The sequence below is a fragment of the Rattus norvegicus genome, chromosome 4 (genome assembly GCF_021556685.1).
Source record: "Rattus norvegicus strain SHRSP/BbbUtx chromosome 4, alternate assembly SHRSP_T2T, whole genome shotgun sequence".
Classification (NCBI taxonomy): Eukaryota; Metazoa; Chordata; class Mammalia; order Rodentia; family Muridae; genus Rattus; species Rattus norvegicus.
Genome location: NC_141537.1, coordinates 47054815 through 47082296, shown reverse-complemented (window position 1 = coordinate 47082296; position 27482 = coordinate 47054815). Strand labels below are relative to the sequence as shown.

At 40.5% G+C, this 27482-nt stretch overlaps 1 protein-coding gene across 45 annotated transcripts in view; it reads right to left on the bottom strand.

The window, feature by feature from the left end:
- Positions 1–27482, bottom strand: part of St7 (suppression of tumorigenicity 7) — a 244242-nt gene that overhangs the window by 29349 nt on the left and 187411 nt on the right. For 29 of the 45 annotated variants that reach the window (XR_015685368.1, XR_015685371.1, XR_015685382.1 and 26 more), the window contains 2 exon segments: positions 12684–12756; positions 11124–11226 (listed from right to left, as the gene is read on the bottom strand). Coding sequence is in view for 24 of the 45 variants with exons in the window: in XM_087656484.1 (XP_087512610.1) it covers positions 11124–11226; positions 12684–12756 (176 nt within the window). In the remaining 21 variants the exon portion in view is untranslated. 45 annotated transcript variants of the gene reach the window in all.

Genomic DNA, 27482 nt, shown 5'->3' with positions numbered 1-27482 from the left:
CTATAACAGTATGCATACTATATCTCAAACACAGGATCTTGTAGTAGTTACAGGGGGCTCCAAAAACAAAGTATCCAAAAACTACCCCAAGGGCATGAATGGGAACCATGCTATGCCTCAACCTTGATCTTTAATCCTCCATAATTTTGTGTGTGAGAGAAGGAGGTAGAGCAAGATCATGTCTATGCAAAGAAAGTAGAACACACTTAGCAACAAAGACCATCTGCCTGCAGAGGGTCACAGAAATGAGGGGACACATCAGTAAGATGAAATGAGCAAGAACTACAAACATGGGTGCAGAGGGATTCCAAGACCAGAAGTGAGGCTAGACAATGGCCCTGGAGCATCAAAGGGAATAGGCAGTACTACTTAGGCTCTGGTGATGTGTGAGCACTATTATGATAGTAACTGCCTACATCAACACATGGCAAGCACAGCCCCAGAGACTCATAGGGAACCTGGATGTTTAGGAGGATCAGTAACTAACCCTAGGCTGCACAAGTTGTACAGGACACAACTTGCATTAAGATCTAAACCTTTCTGCTACTATCCAAGGAAGGGAAATAAGAAAATGCCACTCAAGACATCCTTTAGAATGTGTCCTTTATCATGGGATTACTCTACGTTTTTCAAACTTTCAGACAGAAAATAGTATATTCAAAGGTAAAATAAGCAAGCAAACAAAAAAAACCATGTTAACCATATGGTGAAGTATAAATGGGGATTATGTGGCGAGAGAGCTGAGAGTGGTCTGAAGACATTATTGCTTCTAAAATGACCCAAGGCACTGCAGCGGGCTATAGAGAGTAAGACTGAGAGAAATGAGGGAGGGACCATGTGCCAGACCAACAGGCAGGGAAGAGGCGGGAGGGAGAAAATCCTTAGAAAGTTCTTGACAGAGCCAAGGGGAAACGAGTGGGAGAGAAAAGGACTTCACTAGGACGTCAGTGTTTCACAGAACATGAAGTGGAAGGAGTTGGCTGAGGCTGTGAATGCTGCTATTTAGGAACGTAGACTCCTGTAAGGTGCTCAGCTGGGATTTCAGCACCAGAGGAAGAAGTGTGCTTGCAGTGGGAAGGCGAGAAGCTGAGTCTAAAGATTCTGTAGAACTTTCCTAGACAGATGGCCTGTGGGAGTCAGGTGCGACGTCTAAAATCTGAGAAAGAAGTTTGGGAACACAGGAAGCTGAGCTCTGGGACCTATGAAATTCTACAGGAGAATTTTAAGCATGAGAAGAGAAAGAGGGCTCTTCCTAAAACCAGCATGAAGAAGTAAAAAGGACACAGAGAAGTGTGTCTAGGACTCAGGGGTAGAAAAAGTATGGGGTTGGGGCTGCCTCAAGATGTAAAAAGTGGCTGGAGGTTTGGTGTGTGACTCACTGGTCCAGCAAAACACACAAGATGCACTGGGTGCCAACAGTTCCTAAAGAAAACGTGTGAAGGTCTGCCGGGTACCAGAGGCTGAGGAGAAGAAACAAAACACAATAAAACAAGAACTAAGAAGAAGCCCTAGGATCTGGGGGCTTAGGTTGGGGCAACTTTGGAGCCCTTGGCTGGGGAGACCCTTCCAAGGAGCAGTACCAGCAAGAGCAGCATGTTTTGTCAGAGGGGGCTCCTTAGAGACTTTCTATGCTTGAGAAATGTAACTTTAAAACCGTTTTCTGTTCATTTTCCTTTGGGTTCTGCTTCTACAACATATCTTCTTACTCTCTTGCAAAATGACTCTGGAACAAAATATGGCTCAAAGAAATGTATATTAAAATAACATTTCTGCTTATGCCATTGATATACAATATCACAATCTGGCAGTTTGAATTTCTGCTTCCACGCTTCAAGAATCTTTAAATGGTAACTCACTAAACATTGTTTCCTAAATTGGATTAAAAAGCAATTTTATCCTCTGTCAATCGGCTTTACCAAGATATAAAGAGAAGATTGCTTTAGTGTATACATGAAGGAGAATTCCCATCATCCTAACAATGAGTGCAGACACCTCATTAGCATATATAATTACCGAGATGTTTTCCTTCACATCCCTCTTGAAATCACTGCAAAATGAATTTTTAAATTGACAATAGATGAACTTTTTAAAAGAAATAAATGGGGCATTTTGAAGAGAATGCATTTTTGTCAAAACTTTAATCCTTTTCTGTATTTTCTCACATCTTCATATTATTCTAGACTTTGATTTAAAAACATAGTTATCAATTAGGTGAGGTCCTTCAATCAATATTCTGAGCAGAACAGGCTGTCCTGAGGGTAAACTGAGTATTGGTGATGTAGTATGCATCCTTCCCTAAGAGGAGGCCCCCATCCCCTCCTTCCTCCAGGATGGGCCTCATGAGGAAGGAACATGGCTCAGGACTTTGGAAAGTCAGGAAAAGTAAGACAAAAGCTTTCTCCTATGGCTGATTGTGATTTCTCTTGAATACTCAAACCACAATATTCTGGTGCCACAGGAGCTTAGCCACAGCTCCTCGGCCTGCCTATGCAGGTCAAAGCAGGTGTGGGGCCTCCAGGTCTATGGGAGGTGATCAGCCTCTTTAGAGTTTCTGTGGTAGTGGTGGCCCTAGGACATCTGTTGTACGTTTTCTAGACTAGATTCATAAGTAGTTTGTACTGCTGGGTACTGTAGTGTCCCCAGGCTCGGGTGTCTCCTTTCTGTTTTTGTTTCTCTGTACCTATTAGATGGGCAGTTCCCTCCTCCATAAATTTCTGCTACAATCTACGGCTGCACCACAGATCTAATGGACAGCCAAATCCAGGCACAAATCTCTGAAAGTGTGTGGAAACAAATCTTTGCATGTTCTAAGCGGATTGTCCCATTTACTAACACACACCAGAAGGCTGACTGGCATGCCGGCTCAGTGGACTCTCCACATTGAGCCAGAAGAACTCTAGCCTTGTTTGTTAATTCAGGTCTCACGGATTTCTGCAGTAAGATCGAGAGTGTTGGTTTTCATTTCCATGCTCCTGTTGGAAGCTAAACTACTGTGAGTGGTCATGTGCAAGCTGAGCAGTCAGGGACAGTGCTGGGACAGCAGAGAGCACAGGGCTCCCCAGCCACACTTTTCTGTCTGCCAAGGCTCAATTCTGAGTGTTCAACATGCTCAAAGTTTTCAGGGCTGAGCAGATGACTTGCTCATTCTGTACATTCTGAGGCTGGGTTGCAGACTATCACACCCACACTCTAACTCAAGCGGTTATCAACCTGTGGCTCGTGACCCCTTTAGGATCACATATCCGATAGCCTACATATCTGATATTTACATTATGATTCATAACAGTAGCAAAATCACAGTTATGAAGTAGCAATGAAATACTTGCATGATTGGGGTGCACCACAACATGAGGAACTGTGTTAAAGGGTTGCAGCATTAGAAGTGTTTGAACAAGGGACTGAGGTGCATATTTTACATATCAAAGCAGGCCTGGCCTCCAGGTTCTTCCAGTAACCCTCCTGGCATGCACTGCCCCAACCTTGAACTTCCCAGCCCATAGCTGGGGCTGCTCTTCCCCCAGAGTCTCCTCCCTATATAATTCATTCATTTTGGTCTCTTGCTTTCTTCCTCTTCGCTTTTCTCTCTGCATACACACCCTTTCTTTCTCTCTTTCTCTCTTTCTCTCTTTCTCTCTTTCTCTCTCTCTGTCTCTCTCTGTGTCTCTGTCTCTGTCTCTGTCTCTGTCTCTGTCTCTCTCTCTCTCTCTCTCTCTCTCTCTCTCTCTCTCTTCTACCACCACCTCCTCCCATGGAGACTCCCCTGGTCTCAGTTCTTGGAGCAGTTGAACTTGCCTGAGGGCAGCTTCCCAATACACCTGCCCTTAATATAATCTAATCTGGTTTGAATTGGCTCATTTCACCTGTAGCCGAGAAAGAACTTATCAGGAAGGTTGAAAACCAATGCTCTAATTCATTCCCTTAGGAATGGCACAGGAATATCATAAAGACTTGAAAAAAGAGTCTAAACTTAGCAGAACACGAGAATATTTTGTTGGAGCAGTCAATAATGTAAAGTTTTGTTTTCTTTGCCCCCTTCTCCCTGTGCCTTCCAATCTGCTTAATAAAACAGAAATTGAAGTTACATCATGGAACAAGGTCAGTGCTGTGAATTGACTTCATTCCGGAACATTCCCCAAAAGCATGTCTTAGAAGCTCGGCACCACCAGAAGGTGCTAGGAACTGTACAGTTTAGTGAGAGACCTCAGGACACTGTAGGAATATGCTTCCAGGAGGTTCAGTCCTTTCCTCTTCCATTTTGACATCTTGGCCATATACTGGCATCATGATGGGCTTACCATTGACCTAAACACATGCACTGAGACTTCTCAAACTGTGAACCAAACAATCCTTTTGGTACAAGCTGATTATCTCAGATGCCTGTACAGTAGGAGATGGCTTGCTAAGGGAAAGGTTACCTCGCTTCAGTACTGCAGGAGTAATGAAGGTAGAAACAGTGATGTTTGATGAGGCCGCTCATACGTGCTTATGAAATCCTGTCTACCTTACACGGGCCTGGGGGGGTGGGGGGGAGCGATGAGGAGAGTGCTGAGTATGGGGAGATTTCATCCTACATAAAGTAATAGGCTATACAGGACCTGCTGGGACCAAGATGCTGAGGACTAGGGATAGTCCTGTGCTAGGAAAAGAATATCAACCCAAATTAGTGACTACTGAGTCATAAGCAGTGGATTTACTGAGCAGCTGTAATCCCAAATCCCTAGGGAACAAAGCCATCTAAGGAAAACAAGGGCTACAGCTAAGCACATCAGTGCCTGTGTGAAGGCTGGGGCCTGAGGTCAGAGGTGTCCTTGACGCACTGCTGCTTTGCTGGTTCTCCTTCTCCAGCTTTTTTATTGTTTGGTATTATTATTATTATTATTATTATTATTATTATTATTATTATTATTAATTTCATGGGCCTGGGGTGAAATAAAAGCAGTATTTATACCTTACTGCATTTGTCTGCACATGAAGAGAATTTTGAAGAGTCACTCTCCTGTGCTGAAAACTATAATCTTTATTAGTTAGGGGACACTGACACTGTATCTTACTTACTGGAACCTACTCTGCACTCACAAAGGTAGTTTTCATATATTGTGCTGGCTGCATTTCTACCTACGTCTAAGTAAAATGTAATTATGTAAAGCTATGAGTATGAGTAAAGTATGTAACTAAGGTAGTCTGATGAAAAAGAAGCCATCAAAGGGATTAAGTGTATTGTCTTCTAAACCTTTCAACTGTCCAGAAGGAACCGAATGTCTTGGGAGGTGATGTGCCTACTATCAAGTGGAAGGTTCACATCACAAGATAAGCTCTGAGCCCGGGCAGGATGTAAAGAAGTAGTAGAAGGTGATTTTTAAGTGTAGGCAAGCTGGAACCAGTTACCGCTGTCATTTATTTAGGGAATGACTACGAACAAGTTACTAAGCTTTTTGAAAGATTTAGTTCCCTCACCTCAGAGACAGAGATAATATGGAACACTTAACAGTATTGTTACAGAAAATAAACGAGTGAAAAGGGTATACGTGCATTTGTTATAAAAATAACTAAAATTTAATTACCATAAATCCTTTTGAAGAAACTGTCAAGAATTTGGTGGTGATTTAGGGGATCATCAATTACCCTTCTTACAATATGAGTTGAAGAACTTATAGGAAGTATGCAATCCTTTGCTCATAAAATTCCCACTGTGTGTGCAGCTATGTTTGCTACAGTGCTAGGAAGTACAGTGTGTATACAAGATGCCTGGGGAACCCTCTATTTGGTATGTGGAGAAAAGTTTTGTGGTTAATTCTGAACAGAGACCTTAGCTTGTGAAAGGTAAACGGATGGAGTCTCCCTACAGTACAATTCCCATGAGGTGAAACTGAGGGAGACCAAGTGAATCCAGGCACTCTGTCCCGGATGGCAATCCTGACTGTCAATTTGGCCATGTTGAGAAGCACTTAGGCAATCAACAAAGCACCTCTCTGGGTGTGTCTGTGAGAGCGGTCGAAGAGGATTATCTCAGAAGAGAAGACCTACACTGAACGTGGGCAGCAACATTCCACAGGCTAGGGGCCCTGATAACACAAAGGTCTGAAGAAGAGAGCTGAGCAGTAGGGCATATTCATCTCTCTGCCTGTTTCTCTCCCACTGCCCACTCCCTTCACTCTCTTCCCTCCCAGGCCTCTCACTTGTGCTCTTCATTTTCCTCTCTGGGTTGCCATGATACAAGCTGCTCCATTCTGCTATGCTTCTCCTCCTCTGATGAACTAAAATTATTAGTCAAAGTAAATAATCTTTCCCTTTAATTCCCTAACAGGCTATTTTGCATGATGGCAATAACTTTAATGCAGACAATTCAGACCAGACAAGTGGGGTCATTGTTGTGATACTTGACAATGTGGTTCAGAGGTCTTTGAAACTGCTTTGTGGGAAAGAGTTGGAAATGTTTGAAGAACTAGAGAAAGTTTAGAATGTATAAGCAGACATAGTAGGCAATTATGATGGGCCTTCATAAGATGAAATGTCCAGGAATGCAGTTAGTGAGGACCGTACTCACAGGAATTGGATGAGAAATTATTCGTTATTCATGTCTTAACACTTAGATGAAGCAGAGTGAGTTTAAAAGCAGTAGACTTAATCACTAGAGGAAGAAATTTCAAGGCCGCCAATAATTCAGGTTATGGTGTGGTTGCTGCTTGCTGCTTTAGCCAAGTTTACAGTGAGAACTGTGATTTAAAAAAAGGACAGTGGAAAACTTTAGAAAACTTTGTAGCTTAACAATGTATAATTCTGAGGCCTAAGAAAGTATGGCCGGATCATTATAAAAAAAAAACAAAACTAAACTAAATACTTAGAATAAGGACAATAAGAAGGGTGCGTTGAGGGAATCTTAGGAATTATACCGACCCCATTTATCACAAACTTAAAGCTATAAAAGAACTCATCTGAAAGATATTTCTTTGAGAAGTCCTCTCCCCATGCACAGTTACTAAGGGAAAGCTGTCTCATGTTCAGTCATCTAGGCACTCGATGACTCCCTTCCTTTGCAGCTGCAGTCCTAAAGGGCTTCTATTGAAGAAGACTTTGGAATCATCTACATTATACTAATTGCAGATATGCAGAATATAAGAATTATGGATCATGGAAGCTTCTATACTCAATTCTAAGAAAGGTCTAGGAGGCCGGGTAATGTGTTGGGGCCAGCTTCTCTTCATGTAGCCTCTCAAAGGGTGAAGAATGCAGCTGTGACAATAAAGCCAGAGATCAAGTGGAGAAGAAACCCTTGGATTTAGATTCTAGGAACTGAGAATATCTGAAAGAGACATCTACAGGCCAGGAGCACAGCCAGTCTAAGAAAAGGAGGCTTTGCAGAAAGGTAGTAGTGGTTGGACTGCCAAAGCCCTTCAAATTCATTTCATGCTACCCTGTGATTTAGATACCAAACTTCAATATTAAATAATTACCTAGGTTTTAATCTTGAATTGGTCCCATTCCTCAACTGTTTTCTTTTTTTCTTTCTTTTTTAATTTTATTTATTTTATGTATGTGAATAAATACATACTGTATTCACTGCACTGTCCTCAGACACACCAGAAGAGGGCATCGGATCCCATTACAGATGGTTGTGAGCCAACATGTGGTTGCCAGGAGTTGAACTCAGAACCTCTGGAAGAGCAATCAGTGCTCTTAACCACTGAGCCATCTCTCCAGCCTTATTTAGAAATCTTGAAATAGGAATGCTTACTCTGGGCCACTAAAAGTATGCTACTTAACTTTTAAATTTTTATTTTATACAATTTTAAGGGAAAATGTTAACGTTGAGTCTCAGAGTAGGCTTTGAACTTGGGCTTTTCAACAAGGTTAGACTATTAAGACTCTTGGTCAACAAGGTTAGACTATTAAGACTCTTGGTCAACAAGGTTAGACTATTAAGACTCTTGGTCAACAAGGTTAGACTATTAAGACTCTGGGAGACAGGTTGTATTCTGTCTTATAAATAGGATGTCAGAGTTGGGGTATTAGCTCAGTTAGTAAAGAGTTTGTCTGACAAACAAGTGGGACAAAGATTGGTCCCCAGAACCCACGCAACAAACAAACAAAGTGCTGAGTATGGCCACATGCACTTACATTTCCAGTGCTGGAGGAGTAGAAACGGGTGGATTCTTGGAGCTTATTGGCCAACCAGCTTAACATACTTGACAAGCTCCAGGCCACTGAGACCTTAGCTCAAAACACAAAAGCCAAAGGTAATGGCATCCGGGGACAACAAGGGAGAGTGTCCTTAGCTTCCACACAAATGTGCACTCACACATGCACTCACACAGTTAAAAGAAAAGGATGGATATGAGCCTTTGGGGAACCAAATGTGACTGCTATGATTTACGAGATATACTTGAGTGTCAGTAAGGGTTAAATTTGTAATGGTTCATGTGCTAGTTAACTTTACTGGAGAAGTACCTAGGAGACTGGATAAGTTCTCAATGTGTCTTTGAGTATAGTTTCAGAGAAAATGGTAACACCATTCCAAAGGTTACAAGACCAGAGGAAGAAAAGGAAAAGGAAGGCTACACTACTCCACTCTTTCCCTCTCTCCTTCTTCTCTTCCTTCTTCCCTCTCTGTCTGTCTTTTTCCTGAATTCCTCACTCTCTTTACCATGATAGACTGAAACTTTGAACCAAAATCAATAAATCCTGTCCATGTAAACAAGCATAATATATTACTTTCTTCTCCATTTTTATGATTAAAAAATTAAGTGAAGTTAAATAATTGAAATCCTCCCAAAGAAATTCTGTAGTTCTGAAATAGGACAACTTGTCTTATGTCATTATTATGCACTGTATACATATATTGAAATGCCACATTGTATTTCATAGATATATGCAATTACCATGCATCAATTAAATCAACATTTGAAGCATTTCCACTTTTAGAATAATTATAATTGGCAGGAGTGCCAACTTACTGTCAAATTCTTCCACAGCAGTTTTGAGCTACTTTCTAGGAGCTTTAATTATTTTTCAGGAGCTTAATTAACCATTTCAGCCGATTATCACACAATCAAAATAGCTAACCTAGAACTGTACAGATTTTCTACCTGAATTATAGGACTCTTATTAGGGTAACTGGAAAAATTGGAACCTACCTCCTAGGTTTGAGGGGCCCCTAATAAGCTACTATTAATTACTACAAGCATTTATAAATATATGGTGTTCAAGTGTTATGGCAGTTTAAATTAGAATGGCCTCACAGAGAGTTTGGTCACAGGAAGTGGAACTCTTTGATAGTATTAAAAGGATTAGGAGGTGTAGCTTTCTTGGCTATGTGTGGCCTTGTTGAGGAAGTGTGTCACTTCTCACAGGGGTGGGCTTTGAGGTTTCAAAAGCCTATATCCGCAGTGCTCTACACCCCTTACCCCATCCCCCACCCCCAAGCCCTGCCTGTGGATCTCTCAGCTACTACTCCTGTGCCTGCCTGTAAGCCACTATCATGATAATGTCCCTGTCCCTGTCCCTGTCCCTGACTTATCCTCTGAAATTGTAAGTAAGGCCCCAGTTGAATGTTTTCTTTCATAGAACCTTGATCATGGTGTCTCTTCACAGTAAGTAAGAAAAGTGTTTTATAAAAATTATTAAATATTTTATTTCATTTGATCCTTATCCTAAAAGAATAAAAGGCAGGCTTATATTTTATCTGGAAGGTGAGTTCAGCGGCACTGACCCCAGGGTTCTGTGGCTGGTAAATGACAGCCAGAACTTGAACCCAAGTTTTCACTTCAGAACCCTGGGCTCTGTCACCCAATAGTTCCTACAAATGAGCACTATTTATGCTGACAGAATAGTCCTGTAGTTTGAAGGAGTATCTAATAAATATTAATAGATGACTTCAGCTTACTATAATTGAGAACAACTTTTATGACTAGTTTTACATTTTAATCAGAGTTCAATCAACATTTTGGCTTAGCCTCAAAATTTTGTATAAAGCTTTGTGCTTATAGCATCCTACATATAACCCTTAAGCCTCTGTAAATATTTTGCTGATTAGCCACTAGCACTGGAGTGGTTAAATACATCCTTATGCAAAAATGTCACTCTGGTCCGTTCTTCAATTTCCCATTAAATAGAAACATAACCTAGACTTAAGTAAAACCTCAGGAATGATATTAGATCACTTAGCTCTACTATTTTCAATATCAACAGCATAAATTAAAATGGGCGACTCCGTGCATATCTCTCTGCCTCTCTGTTCTCCATCCTCTTGCTATAGCACTATAACAATGCAAGCAGGATTTCTTTGTCATTTACACCAGGAGGTCTTCATCAGATCTTTCCCCAGTACTTCCTGCCATGTAACATCAGATGTGAGTGGCAGGATTAATTTCTTAGAGGCTAAATGTGCTTAATATCAACAGACTGAAATGGACCCACAGCTAAATACCTACCACAGAGCAGATAATTCAGGGAAGCCCTAAATATACATTCAGCTCATGAATAAAACATTCCAGAAATATCTTTTGTCTTGATTTGATTCCGTTAAAATCAACTTCAGAAGTAATATGTGAAAACCATAGAGCATTCACCAACTCTGGACCATGGAGTCTGAACAACGGAGATCAATCCTTTCACTGTGTGTGAGTCACAAAGCAGTGCTCACAAATCAAAACCCTGCACCCTCTGGGGTTTCTCCTATTTCTTTCTAGACAGTACTGATAACCTACATTTATCTGGAGAGACACGGATTGTCACATTAGTTGGTGTTTTTAATGAGTTTTGTGCATAACGTTTATTTCCAGAATTTGTCTCAGACCAGACTAAAACCGATGTAAAATTCCTATCAAACTCTTAGGATTTCCACTTCAGCTAGTTTTAAACTTTCTGAACCTTGCTGCCCAAACAAAGCCTAGGGATTTATTTTATTACATTTACCCTCAAAACCAGCCTCCTCCCCCAAGTTCCCCTGAGTGTAAGGTTTTTTCCCCTCAAAAATGAGGCTATAAATGCCTATAGACTGCATGGTCCTAACAGTTGGGAGCTGCAAGCCATTGTTTTATAACTGGGGATCCTGGGGACAGGGCATTGTGGTTAACAAATGCTTTCTCTCCCATCATAATGAGCTCCTAGGGGATCCAAAGACTCACTTTTGGCACGTGTGGATTAAATTCCACAGCTCTGTGAATGGCTTCTACTGCATTCATCTCTGCTGTGCTCAGCCCCCGCCGAGATGCAGCCTCTGGAGAGAATCTGAAAGGCAGAAAGACAAACATCATGCAGTTGGGACCACTGCCTGGGCAGCTACCCAGGGAGTGAGTATACATGAAGGGCCCTTAAGAGCACCTGAGCCATTGGCACAAGCTCTCCAACTTCCTCAACAGGGGACCGGGGAGTTACCCCTTCCACCACAGCGAACAAAAACCCCAGCGGAAGCAGAGAGCGGGCTTACACTGAATGGCGGCAGGACTTATATTCATCTTGTCAACTCACTGTCTAAATAGCTAATCTAAATTTTCTGCAAGGTTCCTGCTTAGGTGGGAGCAAGGTGGGGACTGACAAGGGCAGACAGTGTAGGAAAAAGAGAATCCTAGGTTACAGAAGAACGCACTTGGTTCAAAACAGAACTGGGGAGAATTTTCAGGGAGGCTCCCAACCCAATGTCAGTGCTGCCAGGGAGGCCAAGTGGCCGCAGCTTCAGCAGCCTGTGTGGGCTGTGTGGGAGGGGAGTGTGCATGCCCCAACTGTGGGCAAGACACCTGCCCAAGGGAATGAAAAAAAGACCAGACCATGCAATCTCTTTCTCACCTCACACCCAGGGCTAACTCCAGAGCTGTGCTTGGCAGGCAGACACCACAGGGGAAGCTGTGGCAACCCTGGCCCTGCCCTCCCAAGCTGGAGTCGCTGTGTAGGGAGAAAAGATGTTGCAGTAGGTACTGGCGATCTACAGGATAAAAAAGAATGAAAGAAAATTACTCCAGTTTTGAAGTGCACACACACTTAACAGCAAACCTGTCTGACACTGCAGAGGCTGCTACCTGCTCTCTGCCTTTAGCTGCTGCAAAGGGGAGGGGCTGTTTCAGGGAAATGTATTTATGAACTCAAAAACAATGAATCCATCTGTTCTCTTTAACCTGCCTGGACATCCCTTGGATACTTGGGGAATGTCTATGTGCCATAGTCACCTGCCTGAATAAAGTGGGCAAATGTCCCATTGAGCTGGCATCTCAAAATAAACAGACCAGGAGGGAGGCAAAGAATAGGAGAGGACCATCCCCACTACACTGAAGGGCCCAGCAACAGACAGCAAAATGGAAGGGAACACACACACACACACACACACACACACACACACACACACACACACACACACACACAGGGACAGAATTTTTTGTGTAAATCCCAAGCAGTCTTTTTGGTTTTACAGTCTGACAAAAAAATAAATAAAGAAAGAAAAAATAAAGGAAAAAGTCAGCCCAGAGGAATGCAGTGTAATGTAAATCCATGTTAGGAACCCACATACAATAAGTGGGGACAGACGCTTCCTCCTTCTAGTAGTGAAATAAAAGATCAGCAGCTTTGGGGAAATGCATGCTTTTAAGCAGGGTCAAAAGGACCTTGGGAAGCTTCTGGAGAGAGCCCTCAGAGGTGACAGTAGGTCTCTTTATATCTGGCCAGCATTGGGAGCACACAAGTGACTGCTCACTTACTTGTCAGAGACAGCTCTTGCTTTGAGCAGGGCCGCTGTGTAGCATATTGTTGCCGACTTTGGTAAGCTTATATCTGTCAGGGAAAGAAAGTAAGAACCCTTGTAAATCTGCGGTCAAAGGGGTGATGTTCTAAAAGCACAAGACTAAGTCATATAAATCATAAACACAGGACAGGATAAATTAAGAATATTTAAATGATCACATAAGAACCCTAGCTCTTTCTTATAGTGGCAAAAATGCTATTTGTTATTTTGTCAGTAATTCATTCTTAAAATTCACCTGGCCTAGTCTTCAGAAATCATCTTCTATTTTAAAATATGCATCTTATACCTTGAATTTAAGTAGAGAATATATATATATATAAATTCATAAATTTACTTGCTGCATGAACACCTGTGATATAGATGTAAATGAGACCTTTTTATCAGTTATAAAAATGACTCAGGAATTATATGAAATATTAATGCCAGCAAAAATTAATCTGAATTTAAAATACCCACAAAGATAAATGAAGTATTCTTTAATAGGTTAATTTAAGACAGGTTTCCTTCACATTAAAATTCAGAACTTCAAACAGTCCTTTTCACAACTGTGAAAGTCAAGGGCACTCTCTCTGATGAGTGTATGTGGTAAGGGGTCCACAGAGTGATCACTTTGAAAAGTGTCCAAGTTTTCTCATTCAAATTCATGATCAGTCTTCTTTCATATTAAAGCTTAACCTGTCATCCAGAAAGACAGTTTTATAAAGTTTCTAGAAAGTTCCAGGTGGAAGGGTAGAGCGGCTGTGAGCTGCAGATGATCAGTTTACAAACAAACACTGGTACAGAATACAACTGAAAACCAATGGACTGAAAGGCGCAGTCTCCTCCAGTGGTACATTATTTAAATTGGAATTCCATTCTTTTCAAAATAGGGCAGTTGGTATTTCTTTAGCACTTGTTACCCACAATTTCCCACTGAGGTGGAAACAATTTCTTTGGAAAGGGCATGTTTGGAGGTCAGTGGACAACTTGTAGGTGACTATTGTCTCTCATGGAGCCACATAGGTTCTGGGAATCAAACTCCAATGGCCTACCTTGTACCCTTACTCACTGAGCTGTGTTGCCAGTCCCAAAACATCTTCTTAACTCAAAATAAACTAGGGCTAGAGAGAAAGCTGGGTCACTAAAGGCAATTACAACTATGCTTTCTCCCACATGCCTTGAAATTTAACCTTAATGTCTGGCATGCCCTATAAATCTCTTCACGGGACTGTTTGCAACTTTTGAAGGGACTACCACAATTGGCTGGTGGCAGCAGTGGAAAAAGTCATTCCTTTAAAGAAAACTGCTTCAGCTTCCTGCTGTAATGACGATGGACTGAACCCCTGAACATGTAAGCCAGCCCCAATTAAATGTTGCTCTTTGTGAGAGTTGCCTTGGTCATGGTGTTTCTTCACACGATGGAAATTCTAACTAAGACACTGTGAGAAGGTGTGTACAAAATTTTAAAGGCTGACAACAGTGATAGAAAGAGAACTCCGTAGTTCAAAATGTGTAAGGCAGGTTCATCAACAAATACACTGGTGGAGCCAGACAAAGACAGACAGATAGACAGACAGGCCGACAGGGGCGTCATCTGTACATCTTGCAGATGCATGGTACCCAAACTCCCTGTGATTTGTCACAGAAAAATGTTAATATCAGAAGCTGTGAGTAAAGAGTAACAAGTTATCTGCTTGCCCATACTGTCAGAATTTTCATTCTTTGGAAGAGACTAAAATGTAAGCTAGAATATATCCTTTGCATTGTGCCTGCAGCACGATACCACCTCATTAACATATTTTCCCTAAAATATCCAAATAGGCAGGAGATGTTGTTTTGGGCTTATTTTAAGAAACTAGAAAGACTACATTGGATTTATTACAGACTTCTTCCATTCTATCCCTACCTCTCTGATTCCTGGCTTCTCTAAAGCTCAGGCTTGGTAACTGAGGCCTATTGTGCTTTTTAAAGTGACTTTTGCTAATATTAGAAGTATAGGAAAATGTGAAAACAGTAAAAAGTTTTGAATTTCCCCAAAAGGGCATTATTTCACATAATTATAGTATCAAGAACAAAACAAAAAAAACAAAAAACAAACCCCTGTAGCTGACATTGCTACAGTGATTTGAGTAAACCTTGGCTTTGCCCATCTCCCCATCTTACATATCCTCAAGTATGCACCTGTGCTGTTCAGAGTCACATGACACCACCACCCACCAAGATAAAGAACTGTTCCATGGCACAGAGCATGCCCTCGCTGGCCATTTATGCTCCTTCCCTCCCTGTCCTTCCTGCACATGCTGGTCACAAGTCTGTTTCCTGGACTTGGGCTTGCCCTGTTATTTCATGCTCTGTCACTATGGAAAAATGACAAGATAAACAGACTATCAGATTTGTCACAGAAAATGTTAATGATCAGAGAGTAGCAAGTTATCTGCTTGCTCATACTGCCAGGAACTTTCATTCTTTGGAAGAGACTAAAATGTGATTGTTTGTAGACTATTTAGTTTGTTTTGTGATGACAGACTAACTCTACAGTAGCTTTCTGCCTTTTACAAGAGGCACTAAGCAACAATTACCATAAACCCCCTTAAGAATTGGAATTTGGGTTGGGGTATAATTCAGGGGTAGATCATAGTTAGCATGCACAAGGCCTTGGGCCGAATCTAAACACACACACACACACACACACACACACACACACACACACACACACACACACACACGATGTGCTATTATAATTAAAAACTAAAATGAAAGGAAAGGGTAAGTACAAAACTACAAAATTCATCCCATTAAAAAGGGATGCTAACGCTATATTTCTCAAAAGCCAACATGAACTGCTGGTATTTGCCTAATTTTTCTCCAACTTGTGTTTCTATAAGTCCTTTTCTGAAAGGGGAAGACATTTGCCCATGTATGTTAATATGTGAAATCAAACTAGTATCACAGTCTTTCACTAGAAGCCAGTCTTGAATGTCATTCAGCGGGAAGCCCACAGCCCACAGACTTTTCATGGCTGAGCACTCTTCAGGGTATGTATACACTAGACACTTACTCTCTTATTACTGGACATTTGGCTTGCTTTCCAGTGTTAGTCTACTCTAACGAAGGACACTGGGACTATGCTTCTTATGCACACTTTGAAAACATTCCTTTCTCTTGGTCATGTGACTGAAAACAGAACGGCTGAGTTAAAGGGTAGATATTTAACTTCACTGATGGGTGCTACAACATGTATATTTCGCCCTCGTTGGTCACACAGGCATATATTTTAGTAAAAAGCCATTCTACACTACCCATAAGACATGCATATGACTGTGTTATTTATACCTCAATAGTCACTTATATTTGTTAAAACCAACAATTGTGTTTCTATAAGTTCCCATGTATGTTAATGTGTGAAATCTGCCTTTTTCTGCCTTTTACAAGAAACAATAAGCAACAATTACCATAAAATCCTCTTGAGAATTGGAATTTGGGTTGGGGTATAGTTCAGGGGTAGATCATACAGTTAGCACACAAAAGGACTTGGCTCAATCTAAACACACACACACACACACACACACACACACACACGAGGTATGATATTATAATTAAAAATTGAGACAAAGACACTTCTCTTACCAGTATGATCTTCCTCACATTTTTATTGACCTTCAATTACTTGCCACAATCTTCAATTTCTCTCTAAGAACCTAAAATCCACTAGTTTCACCTTCTATGACAAGACACTATCAAATTACTTCCCAAGTCAGCCCTACAAACATTAAAGTAGTTAAAATGTCTCTTTTATACCACTTTCCCAGGGTGAGATCTCTAGTGTCTGAAATGACAGAACCTGCGAAGCTTTTCACCTAGCTGTGTCCCTGAGCAATGTGTGGTTTAAAGTGAGACTTGGGAGGGCAGCAAGCCTCACAGTACCCCACCCCTGCCCAGGAGGAGCTCTAGGGACATGTGCTGCTCAAGGAGCCACCACCACTAGCATCCAATTGAGCACCGGTCAGGCCTTTCACTGAGCCCCTGAGATCTCATCTGTTCTGATAATGGTGTGGTCAACCAAATAAATCCCCAGGAAGCCTTCAAACTGATTTCAGCCAAAATTTTATTTTCTTCCCCCTTCCACAGAGGCCATGAAAATGTTCTGAAAGTTGAAAACATCCAGGCAGAATTTCACATGTGACTCCATTCTATTCTGGATCTTACTAATTCTGTAGCGTTAATTTTACTGCTTTCCCCATGGCCATCCAGCTTCTTAGTCATCTTTCTGATTCAAGCTGCCACCCATAACTTTACTCCATCTGTGCATTTCATAAGTATACCTTTCTCTCCACATCACTACTCTATCAAAGTTACTGCAAACAGTTATCGAGAGCTTCCTAAGCAGAAGGCCTTGCTATTACTTCATCCTCAAAGTAACAGTATTTATAGAAGTTGTTTTAAAACTAGAATGAAGAAATAATGTCAATATCACAGCTGGAATAAATACAAAGCATCTCACATGATCTACTACTGTACCATCTTGTCCCTGATTTAAAAATATTGGCAGAGGGCTATAGGATGCATGCCATAATCTTTGCACTTTGGAGGCTGAGGTAGAAGGGTTGTGAGTTTCAGGTCATCTGGGTACACAGAAAAACATGTCAAAAATATCAACAACAACAAAAATTGACAAAAAATACCAAGAAGGAAATCTGGGACCATGTTCTAGATATCATTATTATTTGCAATTGGCTATAGTGCGATAGTAATTATATATATATATGTATATATATGTATATATATAGTGGTTTTATACACCACACACACACACACACACACACACACACACACACAATGTTCCATGTTAACTATAATAACAACATTTAAAACATTAACAAATGTTTTGTTTCAAGATATAATCAGGGCCATGGCATCCCTCCAATTTAGAAACATGAAAGAAACTGGCCACTTAAACTAATAAGATAAACATTTAAAAACTATTGTATATACTATAAATATTTTCACAGCTACTCTCTCATCTGTGTTTATTTGCTGCACATTCTCCAGTGCACACATCCTGGAATTTCAGTCACCTCTATCTCTGCTAAACGCTCATAAAACACGTAATTATGATTTCTAGAGTTTTGCTGGGATTTATTTCTTAGCTGTACTTCTTAGAAAAGGACTGAAAAGCATTTTAGGACACAGATACAAACAAGCAGTTGTGATTTCTTTTACTAACATTGAATGCAATGCTTTCCCCTCCAAACAGTACTGACATGAAATAAAGACAAAGATATAGATATCAGCCTAGCGTATCTATGGTTGTTCTTAAAATAAAATGTAGGCCCAGACAGGCAGAGTGGCATGCACAACATTGTGGGAAGCAGGGAGAGAAGACCTCAAGGTCTGAACTAAGAGAGATAAGTAAAGGGAAGGGAGGGAGGAGAGGGGGCTGAAGGACAGGCAGGCAGACTAACAGAGACTCTCGAGTGTTGCTGATAAAATATTTGTACAATTACTATTGCAGCATGTATCTTTGTCACCATCCCTGAACTACCAGTTGTGATACCTGATTTTATTTTCCCTCTCATATTATCTTATACTTTATTCACTGTTTTGTATAGACCATAACCTTACACCTTCAAATACCCAGACCTTTTCTTCCTTAAGATCGTTACTACCCTAAATACAGCACACTGGTATATGCCTTACTTGTAGGAACATCGTTATTTATCATCTGGTATTTGCATTCCTTTTTTTTTCTGTATATGTAATGTGTGTGATATGTGTGTACATAGTATATGTATTGTATGTATGTATGATATATGTGTGATATGTATGATATGTGTGTGATATGTATGATATGTGTGTGATATGTATGATATGTGTGTGATATGTATGTTGTGATATGTATGTATGTGTGTTTGATATCTGTGTGTGATATGTGTATGTGATATGTGTTTGGTGTATGTATGTATGTGTGTGATATATGTGTGCATGTGTATGTATGTGTGTGTGTGATATCTGTGTGTGATATGTGTATGCAATATCTGTGTGTGATATGTGTGTGTGTGGTATATGTATGTATGTGTGTGTGATATCTGTGTGTGATATGTGTGTGCAATATCTGTGTGTGATATGTGTGTGCATGGTATATGTATTGTATGTGTGTGTGATATGTGTGTGCGTGGTATATGTATTGTATGTGTGTGTGATATGTGTGTGATATGTGTGTGATATGTGTGTGTATGTGATATGTGTGTGCGTGTATATGTATGTATGTGTGTGATATGTGTGTGTGCATGTGTATGTATGCATGTGTGTGTGATATGTGTGTGCGTGGTGTATGTACATGTACCATGGGCATCCACAGGGGCCAAAAGGAAGACGTTGTGAGTACTGTTTTTATCAATGTATACCTAATTCCTTTGAGATGGGATCTCTGACTAAACCTGGAGTTTTAGTGGACATCAAGTGCCATCGATCTTTCTGTCTAGCACTTTATATCACTGTCTGGCTTTTTACATAGGTGCTGAAATCCAAGTGCAAGGTCTTATGTTCTAAAAGCAAGGATTCTTACTCTCTGCGCCATGCCTGCAGCCCTGCCATCCTGATCTTTTCATATGCTTTAGTCATGTGTATTTCCTTTACATTTCCATTGGGAGTAACCATAATGTCATCGGAGTCATCCATATGTTCTAAAATATTTTCCTGTAAAATTGTTCTCATGTACCCTACCCTACCTTAAATCCATCAGCACCAGGTCAGTTACATTCAATGAATCTCCATTTATGAGTCCACATTTATCTTTCCTCTGAGTTAAAGAAAAAGCCCATGCTTTGGTTTTTGCTATTGTTTCTTTCAAATTCAAGAAATATTTCTATGCATGCTGCTGCTTTTATGATTAAGCATCTTCATTTAAGAGTTGACCTTTGGATGAAGTAGAATATCACTGCTGTGTTTTGACTACTTTGGCAGTCCCTAGAGTGCCAGCGAGAAACCAGTGTATCAGATGGTTTGATTAGCAAACAGAACTCACAGAACTACCCATGCATTCACAGCATGCCTTCCATCGTCACAAGTTCAGTCTGTGGGATGTTATACCTCTTCTCTCCCTGACCCTGTGTTTATCCTTATGTTGTCATATGATCTATCAAAACCAGATAAGTGTTGATACACTGAGTGGCCAAGCAGCCTCCCTGTGTCTTAGGTACACTCCCTGAAGGAGTATCTATGGTTGCAACTGTCTTTACAGACAGTTTGCTAAGGTTGGGAATCAGCAGAGAGCAAATGTCCAGTAGCTTACAATAGGGAGATTTGCTCACCTGGAAGACATTAGAGAGTATCTACACTGGGGCTGCCACTTGTCTAAACAAGAAACACAAATCCCCCTTCTGAGAAACTTCAATCGATGTTTAGAAAGGCCTCCAAATGCCCCTGGGGATCACATGGTACTCAACTGTAGTATCCCAAAGTCACTTCTTCTCCTTAAACAATTTCACTCTCAGGACTGAGAGTTTTAGAAAAATGTTCATTTTCTGTCTAAGTTTGGGTTTTATTTCTGTGAAGAGACACCATGACTATAGCAACTCTTATAAATTAAAATATTAATTGGGGCTGGTTTATAATTTCAGAGGTTTAATCCTTTCTCATCATGGCAGAACACGGTGATGCGCAGGCAGACACGATGCTGGAGCAGGAGCTCAGTGTTCTCCATCTAGATCCACAGGCAACAGAACTAGACTGTGTGCCACACAGGTGCAGCCTGAGCATAGAAAGCTCAGAGCCCTCCCCACAGTGACACACTTCCTCCAACAAGGCCACACCTTCTAATGGTGCCACACCCGGAGCCATGCATTGAAGCACATGAATCTACAGGGGCCATTCCCATTCTCCCAACCTCGAGTCAGGCAAGGGCAGAGTGTGAGCCCATTATTGTGCTCTTAGACAGTGAGGGCAGGTGGGAGTTCTCCTTGGAGATTGCCTCCACATCTTTCAGAGTCCTTTAGAACAAGATCCCAGCCCAACAGAGCTTTTCAGGTCTGTTTCCTGTGCATTTCACTGCACGAATCTTCTGCCATTTGCTGTGCCTATTGTCTATTGCTCTGCAATACGAAAACTTGGAAATCCTCATCAAAGGCATACTGGTCATGCCCCACCCAACTTCCATATGGTCCATATGTTCCAAAAATTCAATACAAGCACATTCACTGTCCACATCAGTTCAGATACCACCTCCTCCAAAAATGATCTCACTTCTCATCGCTGGATGAAGCGTCCATCTTAGGTTAAAAGCTACCAACACAGCCCTTATTCCTTCCAGTGTTTCTTCCCATATTTCCTTCAATTTGTATTCTATAGAAAGAAAATGCTGTTTACCTTGAGCTCTTTGTAACCACAACAAGCAATGTATGAAATATACTTAGTAGTATCTCCTGAGTAAAATCTAAATTAATGTATCCACATCTCAAATTTCTTGACACTAGCATCATTCAATATAACAATATCCACATCTAGTTTATCTCCTGAAAGTCAAAAGCAATCAGTGTTGATGGGAGTTTTTATGAGGAAACCATGAGTGAATTGTTTCTCAAGGTGTGTTTCTTGCAATTATCTTACCTCTAGAGTTCCAACAGGAGGTATGGCAACTGGCTAGTGCTCTCATCAAGATGCCTGATTGAAATAACAGTGGAAAGCAATGGTCATGGTGGACAAGCCAGTGAAGGCAGAGATAAGGGTGAAGTGAGAAGGAATCTTCATCTTGAAACAAGATCCTAATGGCACCTCTTTGGCTCCTCCTAGACCCTTTACTGGAACACTACTAAAAGAAGGTCATTTTAGGGGGAATGACTTGAACACTACTAAAAGGAGGTCATTTAGGGGGAATGACTTGAATTTTCCAAAGTTATAAAGGGCTCATAATAACAGAAATTCAATGTAATAATCTTGAAGAAGGATTCATGGAACAAAACTCCAGATAAAACAATTTAAGAGGCCAATCTCTTTGATCTCATTTTCTTTTGTTCATCTACCAACGATAATGAACAAGATGTGGTTTAATAGAACATTACTGTTCTTATGCATGAGACAGATCAAGCAGGGATCAAGTCCCATATCTATGGTTCTAAAAAGCTTTGAAGGGTAGAATCTTGCAGATAAATAAATCCAAATCTACCTCACAAATGACACTCCCCCATAATGGCATTTCCATTTCTGATTCATTCCCTAACGACAGATGTTCCAAGTGACTGCTCCATTTACAGGGGCCCAAGAAAAACAGGACACAGAGCTTGTTCTCAAAGACATTATTTCTCTGCACAGCTTGTGGTATGTCTGAAATAAATGCATCAAGTATTGATTCACCTTCATCAAATATATCATTTATGGTGTGTGTGTGTGTGTGTATGTGTGTGTTTGTGTATAATACACACACATATGTATTATATAACATCTTTTTATTCTAGAGTATAAACAAAGTTACACAGAATAGGTCACATTAAGCCCTTAATCAATATGTACCTAAAACATTTTCTATATAATGTTTTAATACATCCTTGATGAAATAATTTGAAACAGTTATCCTAATTACTCTCTGCAATCCTGTACAAACTACAGGTTGATCATCTATGCTCCAAAGTCCAAAACTTTTAAGCACAATTCAAAAAGCTTTGGATTTTAGAAATGTTCAGATTAGGAACACTCAATTATGCAAAACACAAATTCCAAAATAGAAGCCTCCAAATATAAAACACATCTGGCCCCAAGCACTGCTGACATGGTATTCCATGTCTCTCTTCTCGTGTGGACAACAAACGGGCATCACCTCTATCAGACACACTTGACGTTCACATTAACCCAATGAGGGTTGTACTCACAGATTCTCCTGAAACCATGAACCAAACAAAAATAAGAAAAAGAAAGAACAAAGCCATTACAGATATATGCACTTATGACAAGCGTCTGTGCACTGTGAAATGCTATATGCACCCTATTGTATGATGCTCTCTCCCTTCTGGGTGTATTCAGGAAACATTCTACACTTACTCCTAGCCATGATGTGAGAGAAACAACAGCAACGTAGAGACCTACCCTTAAACTCTGTTGTTGCTAGTTCCAGGCAATGTGAGGTCTTTTTGCCCCACCTCCAAGAAAGCTAATTCAATGTCCCCTTTCAACCAAAGAGGAAAATTCACTGAAGAAATAAAAAGGATTGATATACAAAAACCTCAAAAAAATGTGCCATCTGGGATTTCAATGATTCAATCGGGAAATTCTACATGGCCTTAGTAATTTTGGGCAGGGGGAAGAGCAAGGAACATGCGTTCAGCTACACCCAGAAAAATTCATCTTATGCTGCAAAGCCAAACACCAGATGTGATTTGCAACTTTTGGACTGGATTACCCCAGAAGTTCTGTCAAAGGGCCCTTCTGTGGCTGGTGCTTTGGAGCCAAACACGGCAGTTTCAGTGATGGTAATGGCTGACTGGGGAGGAATGTTACCTTGGTAAATTATGATAACTGGGCAATAAGGATTACCAAAGCCAACATAAATTCAGGGGATTTGTGAGTGTGCCAACTATGTGCATTACAGATGTATGCACTTATGAACAGTCTTCTCCATCATAAGAGACAAGTTCCTCATGCATGCAGTCCTTGCTGAAATGACATCCATTATTAGAACTCATGCTTACTACATACATATCCTATCATCTGACAGACTATCATCTGTGATTGCAAAGGCCTAGACTTCTCGGCAGCTGACCTCTGGTGTCTGAATCAGGAGAGCACCTAGTTCAAAGCTTGGCAAAGCTTCACAGTAATTCATGCTTATAAGCCTGAAGCCACAGCTATGGTATCAGCAATGATGATTATTTTCTTGTCTAAAGAACTAACTGCTTCATTGGCCCATCTTTTACACTAAAATTCTCTTTAATCACTTGCCTAACATACTTGATCATTTCCATAGCAGCTAGTACAGGAAACAGAGCTGGGTTAGGTTTAGAATCACTAAAAGGGACTGACAACCCTTCAAACCTTCATTTGCTAAAGCAGCCTAATCTTGTGGTGAATGTTTTAGAAGTTGAGTGTACCTATAGTATCAGAACTTGGGTTACTGCTTGGCTGAAATGCACTGTCTTGAAGGTCTGAATAATCTGATGATGATGAATATGGATTTACTCACTGGTACTTCTGAGTTCTCAAATACCTTCTGTTCCTGCTTTCTTCAAAAGCAAACAGAAAACAGACTACAGATAGACCCAGAGTGTCCAGTGTCCATTTCACAAATGTTAGTGCGAGCTGGTTACAAGGGCTTGGACAAGGAACAACCTGACTGTGAAAGGACCAGTCCAAAGCTTGTTTGTTGAAGTCTCAACACAGAAACTTTCTTCTTTATGCTTCTGTGTCCAATCTGTTGAAATGAAAGCATTCCTTCTACATTAGAATCATGCACTGTTTTTGGAGTATACCCTTTGTAGATTATCAGCTGACAGGTAACAAAGCTAATTTACTATGGGTTTAATGTTACCAGTAAACTGTGTTGATGTAATTGTCACATTTGTGACTAAAAAAAAAGAAAGAAAGAAAGAAAAAGAAAAACAAACAAAAAACTAGCTGCTATTCCTAGGAAACTTTATGTCCCTAAATTTAGAGCCACCAGTAGAAAGTTAATAGTGTAAATATCCAAAAGAGCTTGGGTCTGTGTTTCTGTTTGTGCACATGCTACAAGGCTGGAGGAGCTCTGTTAACTTTGAATGTGAAATGGCCCTTACAAGACTCTATGGGAGTTCTATGGGAGAGGCTTTAGACCCTTTAGCATCTAGGGTCTACTTGCTAGACACAGGCCACCATGCCCAGCCCCATTTCCAGTCCACACTCTCCCCTTCTTGGTTCCCCAGATGTAAGAAGTGGAAGCAGTGAACATGGACCTCCACAGACCAAGCAGCTGCACCTTCCCTTCACGGCAGGCTGAAGCTGAACACCAAAATACATTTTTCTCCCTTAGGGTGTTTCTGTCAAATATTTTTCTCATACTAGAGAAAAAAAGCAATGAACATTGAATCCAAAGGAATGCTTTGTCACTGTATTAGGAGTCAAAATTCAATGTTTCCGTTTACAGGTTAAGAATTAATTTCAGGTGAACCTGAGAAATTCTGTTCTTATAATCAAACATTTCAATTATCGCTATGATTAATTTCCATGATAGGTCACATGCTGGCTTTGTGGGGAAACAGGACTGGGTCTTATGCTCATATTTCAGGTGACATTTAATACATAGCTTTCTACTTAAATAAGATTGGCCAAGGCTAGAAAAACTGAGGAACAGCAAGCTCAGCTCTGTAGAACAACTAATAGTTTCTCAATTCCTACTCCACGCCTCATAGTTCTCAATACCAAACATGAATTACACCTCTCTAACCAACCGCCTGCTGTGTTGTCTTAAGTGGCTGAACTTTCTAAGCCTTGACTATTTCCACATAAGGAATGGAGGCCTAGAAGGTCAAGTCCTCTACCCTTAATGCTTTTTGAAATCCTAGGGATTATTAAGTAAAACCAGCAGATGTAAATGCTTCTCCATATACTGTGTATTCAGCACAGTTGCATTCATTGGTGTGGTGGGAGTCTTTTTAAATTGAAATGCACAGATTATAATGAATCAGATATATGGATTATTTTCCTCTCTGCCATCTTAGACTTTGAGACTAAAATTTTTAACCTTTACTCTCAAGATAGCCTATAAACTTTCTGGAAAGTGGATCCAAAGATTGTAGTAGTTTTTACAATGCTTTTAAAAGAAGTTTCTGATGACTTCAGAATAGTGAAAATATTCCATATATAACAAATACATGGGTGGAAAAAATCGATAAAACCTAAATCAAATTAATGCTATACATCAAATCCTTTTTGTGACAAAATTAAATAGTTTGATTGAAGATGAAAGCCATATTTTAAAGATAGCATCAGAAAGGCAAGCATATTTAGATATACCTATTTCCTTGATTACAAGGCAAGTTGCATCATGGACACTCTGCACGATGATCCCAATCCACACATTATACCTTTGTATGAAAAGTAAAGTCCATCAATGCAACAAGACTCACATTTATGGCAAACACATGAGTTTTAGAGTTAACCCTACATAGATCTGAATTCCAGCTCTGCAGTTGTTTAGGAATGTGTGAGTTTGCAAGTTATGTAAATTCACAAACTTCAGTTTGTACATCTGCTGAAATGGAGTAAGCATTTCCTAGCAGAGTTGCTATGAGGGTATAGCTAATGTGTATAACATGTTTAAAGAATGGTATTGATTTTTTAAAGTTACAGATTCTACCAAAAGTAAACAGCAGTAAGTAGTGGTGAAGAGGGTAGATCTGGAGTCCACACCATGGCTTTTCTCACTGACTTTCTCTTTCTTAGAATGTTCATATAATGTAAACAATGACTTTCTACAGCTGATCTCTTTTCTCTTATACACACACACACACACACACACACACACACACAGCATTGGTTTGACAGTTCAGGGATTATCATCAACAAGATAATTCTCAGACACAGTACAACACTAAATGAAGCTACAATAGCACCTACCAAACTCATATGTGAAAGCTTAGACAACATCTGGACCAACATACTATAAGAACCCAGTATATTAGCTGTTGTTGCTCCTGTTACTTTAGTCACTGTGTGTTTAGGGCATTGTGGTGGTTAAGAAACTGAAAAGGAAAGCAAGTGAAACCCTTCAGAAACGACAATCGGGATTTTAGACAAATGTGTAGAGTAACAAAGCATGAGATATTAGCTCAATGACAAAATCAAAATTGGAGTGGAGATCACAAGGAAGTGTGACCAATTAATCTGTAATCCTAGAAAAGGCAGTTTTCACAGAATCTGTTTGTTGGAAGAAGGATTTGTGAATATCAAGAATTTTCAAACTCAAAACTTTCAAAGTCAAATTTTCTTCCTTTTATAATAGTAAAAAGTTGTGATGCAAGTGAGAATATATTCTGTTTTCCTCTTCTCCCTAAAGCATATTTCTTAGTTTTTTTCCCCCTCTCCATTCTTGTCATTTTTCTAAATCCTTTTTACAAAGGTCAGAAAAGCATCCCTAATCCCTTCATGTCACTTCCCAGAACACGGCTTATAAAACTTAGCCACTTAACAAACAATAAAGGACTGCTGTGCCCATAAACCATCCCAGAAACAGCCACCCAACCAGAACATTCCAACTTGGAGAGATAACATAATCCTGTTGTTTTGGGTGTGACTCTGTGAAAGGGATGGAGGGTTGCGGTTCAAGATGCTGTGTCTAGCAACTTAGATAAGCATGACTGAAGCTGAACCAGGGCAAAGCACAGGGTGCCCCATAAGCTGTCTACTCCAGGAGCACCAAAGCACTCACTTCCTTGAACAGGGCCAGATAAAGGACTAGATGCTCAGTCAAGATCCTTTGGGCCTTCAAGAAAAGCATCAGGGATGAATGTCAAAGAGCCATACCATGGGATTGGGATAAAGAGCAGCAGACATGTTCTTCCAGTCCTAAGGGGCTGCAGCTCACCCTTAAGAACAGTAACTTCAGCAGTCAGTTCATTAGCTTTCTACTGTAAGTGAGACAAGCACGAGCCAAGTCAGCACCAAAACTCCCCTCAGAGTTCAGTGGGCGTTAGGTCAGCTGCACTCTATTGACAACGGCTGAACTCAAAGCCTCTAATGAGGCAGTTCAGCAACACTATGTGTCCTGCCACCAGTGAGACTCTTTTTCCATGAATAATGAACAAGAACATCATTTCTG